The sequence below is a fragment of the Nicotiana attenuata genome, chromosome 8 (genome assembly GCF_001879085.1).
Source record: "Nicotiana attenuata strain UT chromosome 8, NIATTr2, whole genome shotgun sequence".
NCBI lineage: Eukaryota > Viridiplantae > Streptophyta > Magnoliopsida > Solanales > Solanaceae > Nicotiana > Nicotiana attenuata.
Genome location: NC_031996.1, coordinates 4,120,582 through 4,140,947, shown reverse-complemented (window position 1 = coordinate 4,140,947; position 20,366 = coordinate 4,120,582). Strand labels below are relative to the sequence as shown.

The following is a 20,366-nucleotide window of genomic DNA, read 5'->3' as shown; positions in this document are numbered from 1 at the left end:
AAAAAGTTGGTCAATGGACTCACGAGTATCATGTAAAGTGATGTCATCATCAGGAATAATAACAGGGGTATCAACAGGCTCGGAGAGAGGAAGACGAGGTGAGATTTCAGCTTCGTTGTCAGATACGACACGTCTTCTAGCTCGTGGTCTCGTCACCAGGGAGCCTCCTTCATCCTCTTCTTCTGAGTCTTCTCCTTCAGTAGCTTTTCTTTTTGCAGAAGAAGAACCCAAGACTATTTCTCGGGCTGAAGAGGTACGAGTACCCAAAGAGTCACGAGAGGCCGCAACTGCCTCAGCAGTAACCCCTCGAATAGCAAATCCTGATAAAAAGAAGGATAAAAGTTAGAACAATAAGAGAAAATATTTATATACGTGAAAGATAAAATAGAAACTCTTACCATGAGTCTTTACTTTCCAACCGTAACGGTTGGAAAGGTTTTTCCATGACCTACCCTCCATTGGAGCGGTCCTCAACAATTTTTCTACCCAACCACGGAAGTTGGCACATTCTCCACAACACCCATGGTCGCTGAGAAAAGAAAAGAAGCGACATTAGAGAAATTAATAAGCTTGAAAGCAAAAGGCACAAGAAAGATGTAACACTTACGTGCAAAGTTCCACTTCTCAGGGAAGGGAACGTTATCTTCACCCACTAAACCAGCAGTGGGGGCAGCAACAAACCGAGCATACCAGCCACGGTCTTTATCATCTTCGGGGCTCACTAAAACCCTCTTGCTCCTGGCTGCTAGGGTAAAAACGCCATTACGGAAAAGCCTACGGGAGTAGAGGTGAATTAGGTGGGGGAAAGTAAAGCCAACATCTACCATGTTGGCGAGGTGCCTCACACAGGCGACAACCCTCCAAACAATTGGACCAATTTGACCCAAACAAATGTTGAAAAAACGGCAAAAATCTAGAATGACCGGGTCAATGGCTGGTTTAAACCCTAGAGTGAAAGGGTATGTATAAACAAAGGAGAATCCAATCATGTAGGAAGTGATCATCTGATTTGGATTGGGAATGATAATTGGAAAATCACTACTCCAGCAACAGTCCTTACGAACTATATGAGCTAATATTTCTGTAATTTGAGTAGGGAAAGCATCGGCATGATCCAAAGTAGCGACTTGGTTCCTAAGAGATTCTCTATCATGGTGAAAAAATAGTTCTGTTGGAACTATCTCTTCAACTAGAGGCTCTCGTAAGCGCTCAGAAGGTTCTTTGTTCCTAGAAGAAGACCTTTGAGAAAAGGAACCTCTAGTTCTCGAAGAGGGACCAGAACTAGGAGAAGGCGTGGATGAGCTACCACTACGAGCAGACCCCAAGCTACGGAGTCTACCCCCTCTTCTATGCCTAATGGGGGCATTGGGGAAGTTATCTAAAATAGGGGTTCTCCTAGGGTTAGGGTTTGGTGAAGTCATGATGAAGAAGATTGAAGTGAAGAAGAAATGAATAGAGATTTGAAGAATTAAAGTGTTCGATACGCTTTATGTGGTAAAAGACAAGTAAAGAAATTATATTTATACTGATGGGTAACCGGCAAAAGGAAAAAGTACAATGAAGGTGTAACGACCCGGCCGGTCGTTTTTGGAATTTTCTTCCCGATCCCCTATTAACTGCTTCCCCTAAGTCCATTTCTGCTATTTTGGTTGCCGGGACTTCGATGTTGGGTTTTCGGAGAGTTTTGGGACACATAATCCGTAAAGGAGAGCTTAAGTGTTGGAAAATGGTCCATAGTCAGAACAGTGTGAAGACGGCCTCAGAATGGAAATTCGATGGTCCCTCTAGCTCCATTAGGTGATTTCGGGGTTAGGAGCGTGTTCGGAATGTGTTTTGGAGGTCCGTAGCTAATTTAGGCTTGAAATGCCGAAGTTTGAATTTTTGAAGTTTCCGGTCCAATAGTGAGATTTTGATCCGAGGGTCGGAATGGAATTCCGGAAGTTGCAGTAGCTCCGTCATGTCATTTGGGATGTGTGTACAAAATTTCAGGTCATTCGGACGTGTTTTGGTTAGGTTTTTGATCGAAAGCGTGTTTTGTGAGAATTTGAAGTTCTTAGGCTTGAATCATTGATTAATTCGAGTTCCCGGCGTTGTTTTAGGTGGTTTAAGGATTGGTACAAGTTTGAATAAGGTATTAGGTGTTATTGGTGCTTTTGGTCGAGGTCCCGGGGGCCTCGGGATGATTTCGGATGGTTAACGAAAAGATTTTTGAAGCTGAGGGATTTCAGCTTTTGCTGCTTCTGATATTTTCACATCTGCGGTTTGGGGACCGCAGATGCGGCTAGGTGTACCGCAGATGCGGATTTTTGGGTGGCTTCCAGGCTCCGCAGATGCGGAAGTATAACCGCAGAAGCGGTTTCGCATCTGCGGAAGAAGGACCGCAGATGCAGCTCCTGGCCCTTTTAATGAAGCCGCAGATGCGGCAAATGTTTCGCAGAAGCGGGACCGCAGGTGCGGTCCCTTGACCGCAGATGCGGAATTCACTGGCCAGAAATAGTGAGTTCGAGGGTTTAGTTTCAAAGTTAGAAAAATCGAATTGAAGCTCGGGAGAGGGCGATTTTGAGAGGGATTTAAAGAGGAGATCATTGGGTAACGATTCTTTAACCCTTTCTAGTTATATTTCATCAATCTTTAGTTAATTTCATCATCTAATTTCGGATTTTGAATGGAAAATGGGTAAAAACTTCATAGACCTAATTGTTGAGATTTGAGTGGGTTGTTGACCTCCGATTTGAGAGATTTTTATATGGTTAGACTCGTGAGAGTACGAGGGTTCTGAAAACGTTAATTTCATCTGAATCCGAGACGTTGTCCTGAGGGGCATTTTGGTCATTTGACCTAATTTCGCATCTTAGCTTTGAACTAAATCGTAGAATCAGTTTATTAGAGTCTCGCTGATCGGTATGGAGACGTCTGTACTTATCTACGGGAGGCTATGTAACTGTTAAGAAAATTCCATTTCATTTGATTTCCTTGTCGTGCGAGATTTTGACATCACAACTAAACTTCTGTCTTTCTATTCTCCTGAGCAACGAGTGCATGTTGAGCAGGCCCCAGAGGTTATACCTGCGCCGCCTGCAGTATCAGTTCAGCCGGAGGATAGGGCAGCGGCTTCAGAGGATGAGTAGCGGAGACTTGAGAGGTTCAAGAAATATGATCCTCCGGTATTCAGTGGGTTAGCATCAGAGGATGCCTTGGGATTTCTGGAGGAGTGCTACCGTATTCTCCGCACTATGGGCATATCAGGATTAAGCGGGGTTTCCTTCACTACTTTTCAGCTTCGAGGGGCCGCCTATCAGTGGTGGCGTGCTTATGAGTTTGACAGTCCGGACGAGGCAGCTTCCCTAACTTGGGCTCAGTTTTCAGACATGTTCACGAGGGAGTATGTTCCCTAGAGTCTTAGGGATGCTTGGCGCGTGGAGTTTGAGCGTTTGCGCCAGGGTACTATGACTGTCTCGGAGTATGCTGTCCGCTACATTTACTTGGCTAGACATGCCCCAACTTTGGTTTCTTCAGTCTGCGAGAAGGTTCGCCGGTTCATTGAGGGGCTTATTCCCAGCATCAGATCTAGCATGGCTCATGAGTTAGAGATGGATGTGTCTTATCAGCAGGCAGTGAGAATTGCTAGGAGGATTGAGGGTATGCATGCTAGGGACAGGGAGGAGAGGAAGGCCAAGAGGTCTCGAGAGTCGGGCCATTTTTCTGGTGCCCGTGCCCCAGCTGCAGGTCGTCATGGTAGGGGTCATATGGGTTGCCCCGTTCATTCAGCTCTTCCAGCAGCCAGTGTTATTCCAGCTCCACCTAGGCCTCAGGAGCCTTATTATGCACCATCAACGAGGTTGACAGAGAAGGCGAAGAGAATGCGACGCCGAGTGCTGCACCCAGGTGGAGCGACTCACCTCCCCCTCATGGAAGTGTAACCGCTTCACGTGAAAGGGGAGCCTCCACATCCATAGCTAAAAGGAACAGACTCAGAAGCATAGAAATTATCAAAGTCGGGTTCCGAACTCAACGAACAAAAAGACTTTTGAAGGACCCCGACGTCGTGGAAGCCATAGGGTCAACAATAGATGATCTTGATCCCGTCCAATTAGACAGCAGCGACAACAGTAAAAAGGCTTACATAGGCCATAAACTCTCCGAGCCAGGTAAATTTCATAAGTTTTTAATTAACAACGCCGATCTGTTTGCTTTTTCTCACGCAGATATGCCAGTTATCCCGAAAGACGTTGCCACACACAAGTTGAACGTCGATTCCCTCTACCCTGCAGTACGACAAGTAGAAGAAAATTCAATGCCGCAATCAACAAAGTCATCAGCGATGAAGTGGATAAACTACTCGCTAACGGCTCCATTCGGGAACCAAAATACGCTTAATGGGTCGCCAACGTAGTCAGGGTGAAAAAGAAAAATAGGAAGTTGTGGATGTGCATGGATTTCACAGACCTATACAAGGCTTTCCCGAAAGACTCCTTTCCTTTGCCTCATATCGATCAGCTAATCGACGCAACAACAGGGCACGAGTTTTTTAGCTTCTTGGACGCCTACTCAGGTTACAACCAAATCCTCATGGAGGAGGAGGACTAGGAAAAGACTACTTTCATCACCCATCAAGGAACATACTGTTATAGAGTCATGCCATTCGGGTTGAAGAACGCAGGGGCAACTTATCAAAGGTTGGTCACCAAGATGTTCAAGGATCAACTCGGCAAAACAATGGAAGTTTACATAGATGACGTGTTGGTCAAATCAAAAAGGAAGGAAGACACATAGACCACCTGAAAGAGGCCTTCGGTATACTAAGGCAATACGGCATGAAGTTGAACCCCGAAAAATGTGCCTTCGGCGTAACTTCGGGCAAGTTCCTCAGCTTCTTGGTATCACAAAGAGGCATCGAAGTCAACCCCGAACAAATCAAGGCCATCGAGGAAATACCTGAAGTATTAACCAGCAAGAAACAAGTGCAAAAATTGACAGGCCGCATACCTGCCCTGTCGAGGTTCATCTCACGATCCTCCGACAAATGCCACAAATTCTTCAACATGCTCAAAAAGGACAACGGGATCCAGTGGAATGCAAAATGCATCGAGGCCCTAAAAGAACTAAAGGCATACTTGTCCTCGCCCCCGCTTCTCGCCAAAGTAGAACTCGACGAATGCCTCCTGATATACTTGGCCGTATCGGAGGTCGCGGTAAGTGCAGTATTGGTCCGCGAAGATAAAGGTACGCAATCTCTAATCTATTATATTAGCAAAACTCTGGTCGACGCCGAAATGAGGTACCCTCACCTCGAAAAATTGGCCTTGGCATTGGTTATAGCTTCACTAAAGCTTAGACCTTATTTCAATGCCACCCCATATCGGTGGTAACGACCTTTCCCCTATGGAGCATCCTGTATAAACCCGAACTATGGAGGAGATTGGCCAAGTGGGCCATAGAATTGAGCGAGCACGATATAATATATCAGCCGCGAACAACGATAAAATCGCAGGTACTCGCCGACTTCGTCACCGATTTCAGTGCCAAAGTAATGCCCGAGGTCGAGCAGGAAACTTCTCGTACCTCACCCAGGCTACCCGACCTATGGGTCCTATACAGTGATGGCGCATCCAACGGGTCAGGATCTGGACTGGGACTCGTACTCAAGGTCCCAACATGCAAAGTCATCTGCCAAACCATACAGTGCCTCAATATGACTAACAATGAGGCCGAGTATGAGGCCATAATTGTAGGATTTAAGCTAGCTCTCAAATACGGAGCACGACGAGTCATCCTCAGATGCGACTCACAACTCATTGTCAACCATGTCACAGGGACTTTTCAAATCAAAGAGCAGAGGCTACAAAGATACCAGGCAGAAATTCATTAACTGCTACCAGAATTCGGCGAATTTCGACCGGACCAGATACCTTGAGCACAAAACATCAAGGCAGATGGCTTCTCCAAGTTAGTAGCGGCCACCAAAAACATTAAAAGAGAAAACGTGGTCACCCTCCTCCACTCGTCAATAGACCAACTTGAGGTACACTCTGTAAAATTGACTTGGGACTGGCGCAACAGTATTATAACATATTTGTAGGAGGGAGTACTCCCATCAGACAAAAAGGAAGCCAAAAAGCTTCGAATGCATGCGGCCAGGTAAATCATCATAAACCACGACCTATACAAAAGAACGTTTGGAGGCCCCTTAGCAAAATGCCTAGGGCCGAACCAAACAAGACGCGTCCTCAAGGAAGTACACGAAGGCCACTACGGTGCCCATCCCGGCAACCGAGCCCTCGTCAGATGCCTCATTCGAGCAGGTTATTATTGGCCCACAATGAAGAAGGAAGCCACCGACTACGTCAAGAAATGCGACAGTGCCAGAAATACGCTCCTATGATACACCAAGCGGGCGAACACCTCCACCCTGTTACATCGCCGTGGCCGTTCGTCAAATGCAGAATGGACATCGTCAGACCCTTTCCAGCAGGGCGAGGTAATATTCGATTTCTTTTGGTTTTAACTGACTATTTTTCCAAAAGGGTAGAAGCAGGTGCATTCACCCAAATACACGAACAGGAAGTTATCACGGTCATATGGAGAAACATCATATGCCGTTTCGGCATCCCCAAAGAAATCAGCTGTGACAACGGACCCCAATTCACTGGAAAGAAGACCGCCGAATTCTTCGAAAAATGGCACGTCAAGCGAATACTCTCCATGCCATATCACCCTGCCGGTAATGCCCAGGTTGATTCTCCAACAAAACAATACTAAATATCTTGAAGAAAAAGCTTGAGGACGCCAAGGGACTATAGCCGGAGTTGCTACCGGAAGTACTGTGGGCATACCGCACCATGCCAAAAACAAGCACAGGAGAAACGCAATATTCACTAGTCTATGGTACTGACGCCATGATACCAGTCGAGGTCAGGGAACCTAGTTTGAGATACTCCAATGAAAGCGGACCAAGCAACAATGAGAACAGGAAACAAGACCTCGACGAAGCAGAGGAGCGAAGAGACATGGCTTACATAAGAATGATAGCCCAAAAACAATAAGCAGAACTGTACTACAACAAAAAAGCCAAAGTACGGCCACTCAAAGTCCGAGACTATGTACTCAAGGCCAAAACACAGCGAGCAAAGATTCAAGTGAAGGTAAACTAGAAACCAATTGGAAGTGCCATACAAAATCACGACAGCAGCAAACAAAGGATCATTCCAACTAGAAACAATGGAGGGAAAGCTAATACAAAACAATTGGAACGTCGCCCACCTCAAATACTTTAATTTCTGAAAACGGACGCCCTCCAAGTCGTACTCTTTTTCCCTCACTCGGGTTTTGTCCCAATTGGATTTTCTCGGGGAGGTTTTTAATGAGGCGATGAAGGGGACGTCCCGAAGTTCAAGTATAATTCATCACCCCACCTGCCGACTACTTCTCCAGGCCGAACGATGAAGGGACTAGGTGCACGGGAACTTCCCCAATATATGTATGGAACAAATAGAAACATGTAATATTTTCCAATGAATGAAATAAAGCAGCATCTTTGCACTCCAAGTCACTTTACATTTTACATTCGACCTCGCTCGAATTACATTTCACATTCGACCTCGCTCGAATTACTTTACATTCGACCTCGCTCGAATTACTTTACATTCGACCTCGCTCGAATTACATTTCACATTCGACCTCGCCCGAATTACTTTTCATTCGACCTCGCTCGAATACTTTACATTCGACCTTGCTCGAATCACTTTACATTCGACCTCGCTCGAATTACTTTACACAACCTTGCTCGAATTACATGATTTTCGACCTCATCAAACCTTGGTCTCGTCCGAGCTAAGTAATACTCGACCTCAAGTCAGTCTATGTTCGACTCAAGCAATATCAAATATATACAAACAGCCGAAAAATCAGGGACTTCCCCACGTAGCAAAAAAAGAGGAGAGGAAAAAAGAACAGGAATCCAGAAATACATAGCAAAAAAAGGAATTGTTCCATTTCAATTAACGGATTACAATACTTTTTACGAAGGGCTCAAGTACGCCCTCACAAAAATAGCAAAAAAGAAAAAGAAAAAAACTAAGTGCAATAACTTCACGCCACATCATCCCCAGCGTACTCGTCATCATACCAAGGATCAGAGGCAAGCCTATCCACGGCTCGTCATCCTCATCCCCGCCAGGTTTACCAGGATCATAGCCACAAGCTTCACGGGTTGCACATGCCTTGACACGGACGCCCTCAAGCTCCATTTCGGAAACTTTCCCGACAACCTTCAAAGATTTGTATACGTCGAGTTGAGCCTCGGCATGGACCCACATCTCATACAACTCTCGCAGCACACTGGGATCGGCAGAAGTATGAGATGTAGACGGCTATGACTGCCGTCGAGTCTCCTCAACCCTCAAGTTAACGACTTGCTCTTTAACCTGGACAACTCCGCCTCCAAACCCTGGATCCGTTCTTCCAACCTTGCCACCTTAAGCGCCAATGTCTCCACCTTATTTACCCGCTCGAACCTGCAAACACGGAGGGCTTCTTCTAGAGCCGCCGCTTCAGCCATAGCGGCCATTTTGCCTTTCTCGGCATGACCCAATTCTTTGATCTTGGCACTCAGCTCACCCCTCAGACTGATAGCCCTTGCCTCCCTCTGCCTGAGTTCAGCCATTAAGGATGCCCCCTACGTCTGAAGGTCAGCGTTTTCATCCATCACCCCCTTACTTACCTTGAGCTCATCCTCTTTGGCCTTTAGCGCTGCCTCAAGCTCGCTGCACCTACTGATGGCCCTCATAAGCTCGTCGTCCCTCTCCCTTAACTCCTTATGTTTCTTCGTCAGCTCATCATCTTTTTGTTTGACCCCATCATGAAGCGACTAAAACTCGCTATCCTGGCTAAGGAAGTCGGCCAGCGTTCGATGCTTAGTACGGTACTCCTTGTATTTGGAGGTCATCTTCTTAAAAATGGTAGTCCTCCGCTCCTCCCGCTGGTCGCATTCGATCCCCACGAAAAGAGTCTGATGCAAAATAACAAAGGGTAGTTAGTGCAAGCGTATTACACATACAAAATAAACCAAACCTAATGTGGAAAAACGCTCACTCGCAGGGCCATGCAAGACATGCCCAACGACAGGTCCATATCGTTCATCGTCTGTAGCTCCGTATTCTCAGAAGCCGCACACTGAGGAGCAAAATCCGGCACCGCTTGTTTCGAGTTGGCCAAAAGGTCATAGTCCGCAGGGATGATTATGTGCCGATTAGGACCCTCCGTCCTTATCTCCACACGAGTATCCCTCTCAATGAAGGTCCAAATCTCCTCAGGGTCGATGTCCGATCCAGAGTCGTCGTCCCCCGCAGGAACAGCTCTGCTCCCTCCGACCTCCGATGATGAGCCGCCTTTTTCGGCCCGTATGAGGTCTCCGCCACCACGAACCCCCTCAACCCCAGAGGGTCTCCTCTCCGTGACGACCCCCGCCGCAGAAATGGCCCCAACACCTGGCGTAGGCGCAGGTTCCGCTTCTAAAGCAACAATTTTTTCCAGCTCAACGTCAACGATAATGGCCTTCCCGGTCTCCACCCATTGTATTTTCCTTAACTATGTCTCTTCGCCATCGGATGGTTCGTCTACGAGGTGAAGGATAGGCCGAGAAGAGATCTCATCTTGTATGGCAACAGTCTGAGGGGCTGAGTCCCTCATTGGGCGGAACTTGAGTCCGACCTCCTCGAGCAGACTCGGCTAAGGCAGATTGCATCCCAGCCGACGCGATGGCTTGGCGAAATGTAGGCACTGGAGCCTTGTTCTTGGAAACTCGCCGACCTGGCACCAAAGGGAGGTCGCTTCAAACAGCAATGGTGAACAACAATAAGCTGAGGTAGAAATGACACTGGATGAAACCTTGAGTCCAAAGCGCTTGTGAAAGGACGCCCAATCGTGAATTCCCACGGAGTAGGGTAACACGCGAGCCACCCAGTTTTCAATATCAAAAATGGGAGAAGGTGCACGCCTTTCAGCTGAAAACAAGAAGGCCGTGAATGAGTCTATAATGAAAGAAAGATAATAACCACTGTACGACAAGATACTTACGATTGTAATTCCATTGTTCGGGAAACCCGGTCGGATTTGCCACCAGGTGCTCGGTCTTGATGAAGAAATACTTATGCCAGAACCGCCGGTTCGCTTTATCATCCATCCCGGCCACCAACCCTTTTATCCCCCGATGACGCAGATGTATCAGTGTACCTCTATAATAACTGGGCAAAAATTGATGCAACAGGTGTCGCGCCCCTTTTTCTCGCAAAATCGGGTTTCGACACGTGACAACTCTTTTAATGAGGGTTTTAAAAGAGAGAGTCGCCACCTAACGGATTAAGGAGCATTAGGGAACCTATTTGCAGATAACTCAGATTAACCAGTTTGTGTTACCAAAGATCGGGTAAGGGCTCGAAATTACCTCGAAGTGAAGGTGTTCGACACTCTTATAGGTCCACAACTGTGGGTCCCAGCCGAACTTAATTATATGAATTAGTCTATGTGATCAAAAAAAGAAAAACAAGCTTCTAGGAAGTTCTAATGCAGTTGCTATCAGATTCCCTGAATAAACTACTCTTACTGCTCCTGTACTACTCATGAAATTACTAACCTAATTAAACCAAACCCCAAACCCGTTACCCTGGTCAGAAAGGTGACCCTAGTTAACTATGTGGGACCTTTAGCTATACTCAACACTCGAATATGGAACTGATTAACAAAGAAAAAGGAATTTACCCTGATTAACACTAAGGCTAAACTAATCAAACAGGGAACCGATCAAAAATCTAAAACTAATTAATACCACAGTATGATCATAAACCGAAATCAACCACAACCCTGATTTAATCGTTAATTTACCCTGACTATTCAATAAAGGGAGAATTAAAGGTTTAAGCCTATGTTAATCGAATCGAACCTACTGGAAGAAATTAGCAAAGCCAGGAACCAAACATAAAAAGAAAATTGACAATAGACTGAACACAATTAGTTAAACAAAAATTCCTAAAACAAATAGCATGAAAAACAAACTGTGAACCCCCAAAAAAATAGAAAATTAGATAACTAAATAGAAAAGGAAGTCTTACTGATTTTACTGGACACCTAACGCTTGATGTTGTAATTCACAAAATACCGCAGAAAACACCAGCCCTGTCGAATCTTAAATCAAAGCTTTGACCAAAACCCTAAACTCCCCAAAACTTTACCAAATCGACACCAGATGACGTCTTCACCTTCCTCGTGATGAATCCACCATCAATAGCGTCAGAATCTCCTCGGAGTCCCACAAATCTTGGATCCGCGATGCGTCATTGGACGCCGGCCGCCGCCGCGAGGCGATTTCCGGCGGCGGCGTTGGGGTGGAGCCGGCGGAGAGGCGAGGGTACGAGGAAGAGACATACTATCTCTAGGGTTTGGGAACTTATTCAGACATTTTTATTTAAAATTTGTATCACTTGGGAGTCGTTGGATCAAAGGAGATGGATAGCCTGGATCTAATGATGCCAAACGGCGTCGTTTCTTCTTTTTTACCGGGCTGGGTCAGCTAGTTTAAACGGGACTTGGGCCTGGTTTAAAGTGGGTTGAGGGATTTGGGCGCAATCCAAATTTGGCCCAGAGAATGGGTAATTCATGAGGCATTTTTTTATTTTAATTTCCTCTTCTTTTCTTTTTCCTTTTCATTTTTCCTTTTCTTTTATTTTCCAAATTAAACTAAAAGATCTTGTATTAAAACTGAATCAACCTACTAAACCCCACTAACTAATGCTACTAATTGTCACAAAATAATCAAATTAAAAGAAAAACTATTAAATTTTCAAAATTAAAATTGAAACAAGAGTAAACTATTTTTGTTATTTTTTTTTGTAATTTTGTAAAATTCCTAATTACTAATTGATTCCCCAAAATATGTAAAATTGAACCTAAATGCGCTTTTTTTTTTTCTGTATGACTTAAAATGCACAACCAAAAAATGCATGAAAAGCCATAAAATTTACAAAATTGCAGATAGTAAAAGAAAATATTTTGATTTCTTTTGAAATTATGGGAGTAATTCATTTAGGGCAAAAATCACGTGCTCACAGCTGCCCCTCTTTGCTCGGAAACACGAAGAGTTTACGGGCAAAGATGAGTGAGCGCAAACGAGCGATTTTTGCCCGTTCGAATATTCCGTGTGAAGCAATTTTGAAAAAGTTTTGATCGCACCCTGCTTCGGAGGTTGCCTACATATCCTGGGCTAAACAAGAATCAGGTCAGTGTAGTTCGGGAAGGTTTGGTAGCTGGGACTACCAGGAGCTGTGATTTCACTACTGTTGCTGCTGCTACTGCTCGCTAACCTCCTTATTACACCGTGTTGAAACAAAAAGAAGCTAGCCTAAACTATGATCTATGAATTACAAAATAGTCCTATCTATGACTTCAGACTTGCTCTCGTGTTGCCTTGAACTTGTATTCTTCCGATGGCATTCTTGCATTGTTGCGTTGCATTGCGAGCGGAGATGTTTTGCCACGCCTCCGAGTGATGCGTGACTGCTGAAATTTGAAATATATGTCTCTATTCTCCAGGCGGGCTCCTGACTGCTGACGATTGAAATGTGTGCCTCTGTTCTCCAGGCGGGCCCCTGACTGTTGAAACTTGAAATGTGTGCCTCTGTTCTTCAGGCGGGCTCCTGACTGCTGAAACTTGAAATGTGTGCCTCTATTCTCCAGGCGGGCTCCTGACTTCGACAAAATAGACAAAAACAAAGAAAATCTCTTGCCCCAATTTGGTGACTCTGTTATCCAGGCGGGCTCCTGACTTCTGAACTTGAAAAGTATTCCCTTGTTCTCCAGGTGGGCTCCTGACTGCAACAAAATAAACAACAAGTTCTGCCCCAGTTGGTAACTGGGTACAGCATGTTATCAAATATTAAAAGCTAAAATTGGAATTGTACTTCCCTTGTTCTCCAGGTGGGCTCCTGACTGATGAAACTTGAAAAGCATTCCCTTGTTCTCCAGGTGGGTTCCTGATTGCTGAACTTGAAAAGTATTCCCTTGTTCTCCAGGTGAGCTCCTGATTACTGAACTGGAAACGTATTCCCTTGTTCTCCAGGCGGACTCCTGACTGCGACAAAATAAACAAACAAAGAAAATTTTCTGCCCCAGTTTGGTGGCTGGGTACAGCATGCGAGTGTTAAATTAAATTATTCTACCAACTATTATAAGGATTTGAAAGCTAAGTCCTATTATTCAGGGAGGTCCTGACAACTCCTAACAATTACGAACCTAAGTTATATCTTCTAAAAGTATTACCCCCACTACATTTGTTATCTAATAGGTCTTAACTACTCCCCATTATCCAGGAGGGTCCTGACAACTTCTAGTTAAAAAAGACAGTTTTAACCTAAGCAGACCTCGTTACCTATATCTTGTTATCTAAACAGACCTTAAAACTAAGTTCCATTATCCAGGAGGGTCCTGAAAATCAAAATTCAAATCTTATCTTAAGAGTGCCAATTCTACGGTTGAATTATACTATCCTACAACAGTATCTTGTTATCTAAAGGAGATCTTAAAACTGTGTCCCATTACTCAGGAGGGTCCTGACAACTCCTAATTGAATCCTATCTTAAACAGGCAACTTTGAAACCAACTTATGTTCCTTGGGGTAAACTAAGTCCCGTTTTCCAGGAGGGTCCTGAGAATTTACGGTCAAACCTGTTTTGGTGCTTGCTCTTTCCCCTACGGAGAGTTCCTCCGAAACAAACGAAATTTCCTGCCCCTGTTTCAATCAAAGAAAAATCTTGTCAATTTTAAAAAACATGGTGGTTGGTTTGCTGGCATTCTTGCTGGGTACATCCCTGCTGCTGGGCTCCACTCCGCCCCGCTTTCCTGGCCTTGCTTTGAACCCCTCTTGAATTCCTGACCGAATTTCAACCCCTTGACTCTGATGACCCAAGTGTTCTATCCCATATTGTTGTTTTTGTGTTTCCGGCCTCTCATTTGGTATTTCACTTCTTCCCCACAATTATCCAACTAATCCAACAATGAAACTTCCAGTGGTCCTTTATGAATTCCCTTGCTTTTGGCCATCTTTGATATACTCTGGCCCTTATCTGTGCAACTAGGAAGCTGGTAGTTAGCTTGATATTCCCTCCTTTGTTTCGAACAGAACTGACACTGAAACATCCTAGAGATAGACCTCAAAAGAATGAAATGCAATGACCTCAAAGGTTAAAGATAAAGAGAATCCGAAAATGGATGATTTATAAGGAAGGAGGGGAAGAGAAGAGGACTTATCTGAGTGGAACAGCTGGTACCATTGATCATGCCATGCATTTTGGATTAACCGGCCCAGTCTGTCCAACCAACCAATTTTCGATTGCCACATTTGCTACTCCGGACTTTCGTAATCTGATTTTTTACCCAAACCCAAACCTTGCTCATCTTGCAGTGTCCTGAGCATCTTTGACCACGGACATGTCTCTTTTGCCTGAAAACTCACCTTCGCCTTACGGTGCCCGTGAGGGTTTTCACCAATAAGACTCTCTCATTTTGATTTTTCTCAACTCACTTCGCCTTACGGTGCCCGTGAGGGTTTTCACCGCTAAGACTCTCTCATTTTGATTTCTCTCAACTCACCTCGCCTTACGGTGCCCGTGAGGGTTTTCACCGATAAGACTCTCTCATTTTTTATTTTTCCTTGCACTGGAGTGCTGCCCCTGATGTGAATCACTTCGACTTGCTCGTATTGGCACTTCCTGAAGATTGATCGAAAGGTCTTTCTTTGAACCGTAATGCAGGCTTTTGGATAAGGTTAGAAAGAAAGGGTATAAAAGGCTCTAAAACAATTCAATATGGATTCGCAACTACAAACTTTCGGAATCAACTTTCTTGCACAACCATAACTGCTGCCCCAGTTCCTTTTGTGAGGACTTTTGGGATTTTGTTTTGATGTGACTAAACCCCAAGGAGAGGCTGCCTACGTACCCTTTCGGGATCAAGTCAAACGTAGTTCAGGTCATAGGAATTACTTTGCTGTTGCAATCTTTCCTTTTCTCCCACCTTCTTTTCTTCCTTTTCATTTTTCTTTCCTTTTCCTTTTCATTCTTCTTTTCATTTCTTTTTGCTTTTCTTCATTTTCTTTTCTTCTTTTTCTTTTTCTTCTTTTCCTTTTTCGCTACTACGCCCCGTGAAGGGTATAATAAAAGGAATTTTTTCATTTAAAGGACAATCGAAACGAGATTCATTTTATTAAGAGATTCAGAGTCGCCACTTGGGAGATTTATGGTGTCCCAAGTCACCGGTTTGAATCCCGAATCGAGGAAAGGGTTTGACTCTGTTTAACAGTCGCGAACCAGAAATCCGGGTAAGGAATTCTGTTAACCCGGGAGAAGGGGTTAGGCACTCCCGAGTTCCGTGGTTCTAGCACGGTCGCTCAACTGCTATATTTTGCTAATGTCTGATTTTAATACATGTTATCCTATTGCAATTTTAGAATTGTTTAACCGCTTTTAATTAGTTTTTATGAAAGTGAACGTCGTTTAAGAGCGTGTTTTTGGATCACGTCACATGAAATGCACCCAGATCCTTGACACCTCTTATTCAACGTTTTGGGATTTGGATTTGGGTCGCATGAAATGCACACCCGTAGTTAAGAAGGTAAAATTATTAAAAAGCGCGCCTAAAGTGGCTAGCATCTTGTTAACTTTGCGAGGGCCATGAAAATTCGCTAAATGGCACGCCCCGAGTTCTATGAGTTAAAATTAATTAGGTGAGGGCCATGAGTTTGAGATTTTATTTGGCATGACACGCCTCAATTTATTTCAAAGGGTTTGTACTCAATTTAAAGCGAACTACGGGTGTTCATATTTTAAAACTAATTTGAAATTAGGTATCACAACTATGCTACGGGAACCGTACCCGTAGTCACAATAATTTATTAATCAAAGGTAGATGCTGCTCTTCGTGACCAAGGAGGTAAAGGAAACTAGGACATGTATTTCATCAAAGTGGAACTAATATCACTACATCGATCTAAAATCACAAAAAGTGTACCAACCACTAAACTTTGCCATTGAATGGAGAAGCACTTAGTAAGTATCAGTATTTGAAAACCACCAAACAAAGAGAATAAGCAAAATTACCAATTGATGGCATTGAAACACTGCAAATGCAACTGTATCATTGACCAAGCGAATGACCACTTTTAGGAATAGATCAGTATGCCTAAGCAGGTCCAGTCTTTTATATAGAACAAGAATTAAATACAGCGAATATAAATGCAAGTTATAGTTCTGGTCACCTCAATTACAATTCTCAAAGATGATAATGGACATAGTACGTTCTAATATATGCAGAAAGCGATAATAGCTATCCTAAACAGGGCACAACTAATCTTCAGCTTAAACTTCTTTACACCAACGACTTCAATTCCAATCCTTAGTTTTGGATTTTACAGATATAACCAACTAGTGGCCAGATATGCAAACGATAGCCATGTACTCAGTAATGACAGCTTTTTGGCACCCCCAATTTACTAACTCCATACATAGAGTACTATGATAACCTTCTGTTTGAATTATAGCTAAATCTACAAAAATTTAAACAAAACTTCAACTTCATTCAAGATTAACAAATGGTTTAACAACTAATGATATGCGCTTAATTGACCATAGATATCGAATTGATCCATATGAGAATTATATTTCGAGCTACTGCACATAAGCCGACGTTAAATTCATTCAAATACAAAACGAGCTAAGTAAAATGTTCAACACATATTAATAATGCAACATCAAATACACCTAAGAGAGATCGTGGCATCAGTAACAAACAAGCAAACCAAATACATGATTGAGAAGTCAAAACACCAGATTTTCGTTCATTGAATCAAGCTGGTATAATTACAAAGTGTAGAACTTACCTAAATGCAGAAAGACAAAGAATTAAATAGCCTTTTGGAATCCAGCAACATCAACGATAAACAGCCACCCATTTGCGCTTTGACAGCTTCGTTCAAGTCCAGAAAAGAGGAAATTGAAGTTTTGAAACTCCAGTAATCAATACCATTTTAAATTTTATTTCAAATCCAATTTTCGAAATCCAGAAAAATAGTATAGAAGACCTCCTTGGAGAGGGGTGCCGTTACTGTGTCTTAAGGGGTCAAGGTTTGTGTGTTAAGATGGTGAGATGAGGAGCTCCCTTTTCTTTTTCTCTCCAGCGCCGCTGCTCCCTCCTTTTTGAGAAGGGATCTCTAATTATCTTTTTCTAGGTCTAGGAGTGAGGGATATGTGTTTTTCTAAAATCTCTCCCATTTTTTGTGCCTTAGCTCCCCTTTTATGTGAGGGATTAGGGTAAAGGGTAATGGGTATTTGGGTAGGGAGATTGGACTTTGAATGGGTTATTGGGTTTGGGCAGATTTGGGTATAGGCTTTGGGCTCAGAATTAATTTTGGCCCAATTTCGCAGGACAAACATTTCTTTTCCAATTCTTTCTTTTATTTTCTAATTTTTCCTTTTTCTTTAATTAAAATCCTACAAATTAAAAATTCGAAATCATCCAAAAGTGTGAAATTAAACTAATTAGCTAATTATAAAAATTATAAAAGCTATTTAATCCTAAATTAAAAGAGAAAAAATCAATAAAAGGAAAAAGAGTAAAAATGAAGCATTTTTTTGTGATTTTCAATTTTTATAAAACAAATAATAACTGGTTAATTCTAAAAATGCAAAAACGAATCCTAAATGCAATGCATGATATTTTTGGGTATTTTTCATGATTTAAATAAAATTAAACATGCAAGAAAAATGCAAACAATTAATAAAATCTATAAAAATTCCTAAAATGGCAAATAATTATAAACAAAATCTATCTTCTTAGATTTTATAGGAGTATTTTATATAGGGCAAAAATCACGTGCTTACAATAGAAAGGAAAACAAATCAAACTACCAAAATTCCTTCATGGTGGGAAAAAGAGTAGCTTCCCAATTGCTAAGCTTCACATTTGGCCCAACGAGCTGCACATCTGCTTTATTAGAACCTTCACTAATTTCTACTATATTAATCTCATCGAACAGACTCTGGAAACTCTTGATCAGCTCTTCATCAACATCGATCACAGGTTTTTTGGGACTGATGATATTGGAGGTTTTGCGGCCCCTGGCTTGAGAAAAGACTTAGAGATGTGTGGAACAGGCTTGGGGAGTGACCATACCTTCTGTTTCAGATTTTTAGCCCTTTTCACATCCTTCTATGTGGGCGTGAACCCCAAACCAAATGTACCAAGATTTTCACGTGGGCGCACTGAATGCACAATACCCTATAGAGATGAACCCAGACCTTTACCCGGCACAAAACCATTCTTCAATATTTTATTTGCTACCATGACAGACGCGGAGGATAGCTTCGGACCTGGAATGCGTTCTCCCTCTGGAATCTTCTCAACAGACACTGTTTCAAAAGCTTGGTAAACCCAAGGCCCTTTCTCATCTTCAGCTTCAATAAATGGAACAGATATGTCATTATAAGCAGACGTGTCCTCATCACCGTGCACAACTATCTCCTGCATGTCCTATTCGAACTTTACCATTTGATGTAGAGAAGACGGGATTGCCTTAACAACATGTATCTAGGTCCTGCCCAACAACAGATTGTAGGAGATAGCCACATCTAACACTTGGAAGTCCATAGTGAACTCAACTGACCCTATCGACAATTCGAGCATTATATCATCAACAGAATCTTTACTTCCCCCATCAAAGCCTCGAACACATACACTGTTTATATGGATTCTTTCGATGCCGATCTTCAACTTTTGCAAGGTAGACAGAGAGTAAATATTTGCACTAGAGTCGTTGTCAACCAGAACACTTGAGACAACAGAATCTTCGCATTTCACCGTGAGATAAAGAGCTCAGTTATGTTCCGTACGCTCCATAGGAAGTGTCAGACCTCCTTTTCACCTACACCCCGCAAGGGCATAAAGGAGTTTTTCCACTCCAAGGACAATCAGAATGGGATTTATTATTAAGATTCAGAGTCGCCACTTGGGAGATTAATGGTGTCCCAAGTCACCGGTTTAGAATCCCGAACCGAGGAAATTATGACTCTGTTAACAGTCCGCGAACCAGAAATCCGGGTAAGGAATTCTGTTAACCCAGGAGAAGGTGTTAGGCATTCCCGGGTTCCGTGGTTCTAGCACGGTCGCTCAACTGTCATATTTGGCTTATTTATTTGATTTTAGTACATATTCTAACCTATGTGCCTTTTGTTTTAACCACTTTTGCTTTATGTCTTTTAATAAGAATTGCAACGTCGTGAAAATGTATCTCGAACCACGTTACACCAGTGCACCCGTGGCTTTTGACGCATTTCGACTCCGTTGAGATTTAGATTTGGGTCACATAAATGTGCACCCGTATTTAAGAAGGTAAGATTATTAAGAACGCGCCTAAAGGGACTATCGTGTTATTATCTTTGGGGAAGGCCGTGAAATTCGCTAAACGGCCCGTCCCGAAGTCTAGGTTTTTTTTTTGTATGTACATTTATCGAGGGCCCCGTAATTTTTTTGCTCTATTTGGCGAGGCTCATCTCATTGCAATTTATTTTAAAGGGCAAATCCTAAAGCAATCTATAATTTTCTATATTTATTCGTCTCTAGTAAAACCCTAACTATTTATTATTGGACCTAATGGTGACTTTGTACTTTATTGCAGCCACTGGGCTCCAAGACAAGCCCAACAAAAGAAAAGTTAAAATCATGTGCACACCATAAACCGACCAAGCAGACCTGGGCCCAGGCCCAAATGTACACAAGCATCCAACTGAGCCTGGGCCGTTCATTGAGGCCCTGAGACTTACTCTTCTTGATAATGGGCTATTGAGCCCAAACGGTTAAGCCAGGCCAAATTCCAATTCAGTTGTATTAGATAATTACTGAAACTTATTCAAGTTGTTCAAAATGCCCCTCAGGTTAACGAAGCACTGATCATTCAACTTCCAATTTAATACTCATATTATTTCACTCATTTAACTGCTAGTGGATTATTAGATAACACTAGGTGAAGAACAAACTGAAAACGACAATAATACTACACAAGATAGACTAATTATGTTTGAATTGACTCCACTCATATTAATAAATCAGCGTTCAGGCTTATCACTTGCAAAATTTAAACTGCTAGTACAGACTACTTCATGCGAGAGTATTTGAGCAACCTCCTTAACTTGAACTCATGATTAGCACGGATGTCATACGTGATTTTACAGGCGATTGTGAATCCAAACTAGTCCTGATTTTTACTTGTCCATAAAATGTGATACTAAATCCAACATCAAATCATGCTAAGACTGATCATGCCCACAAAC

At 43.0% G+C, this 20,366-nt stretch overlaps 1 protein-coding gene across 1 annotated transcript in view; it reads right to left on the bottom strand.

Annotated features, from left to right (window-relative positions):
• LOC109231448 overlaps positions 18,628-20,366 on the bottom strand; it is a 4,751-nt gene continuing 3,012 nt past the window's right edge. Inside the window, exon 3 of the mRNA XM_019397110.1 lies at positions 18,628-18,884. Coding sequence (XP_019252655.1) covers positions 18,628-18,884 — 257 coding nt within the window. The remainder of the gene's footprint in view (positions 18,885-20,366) is intronic.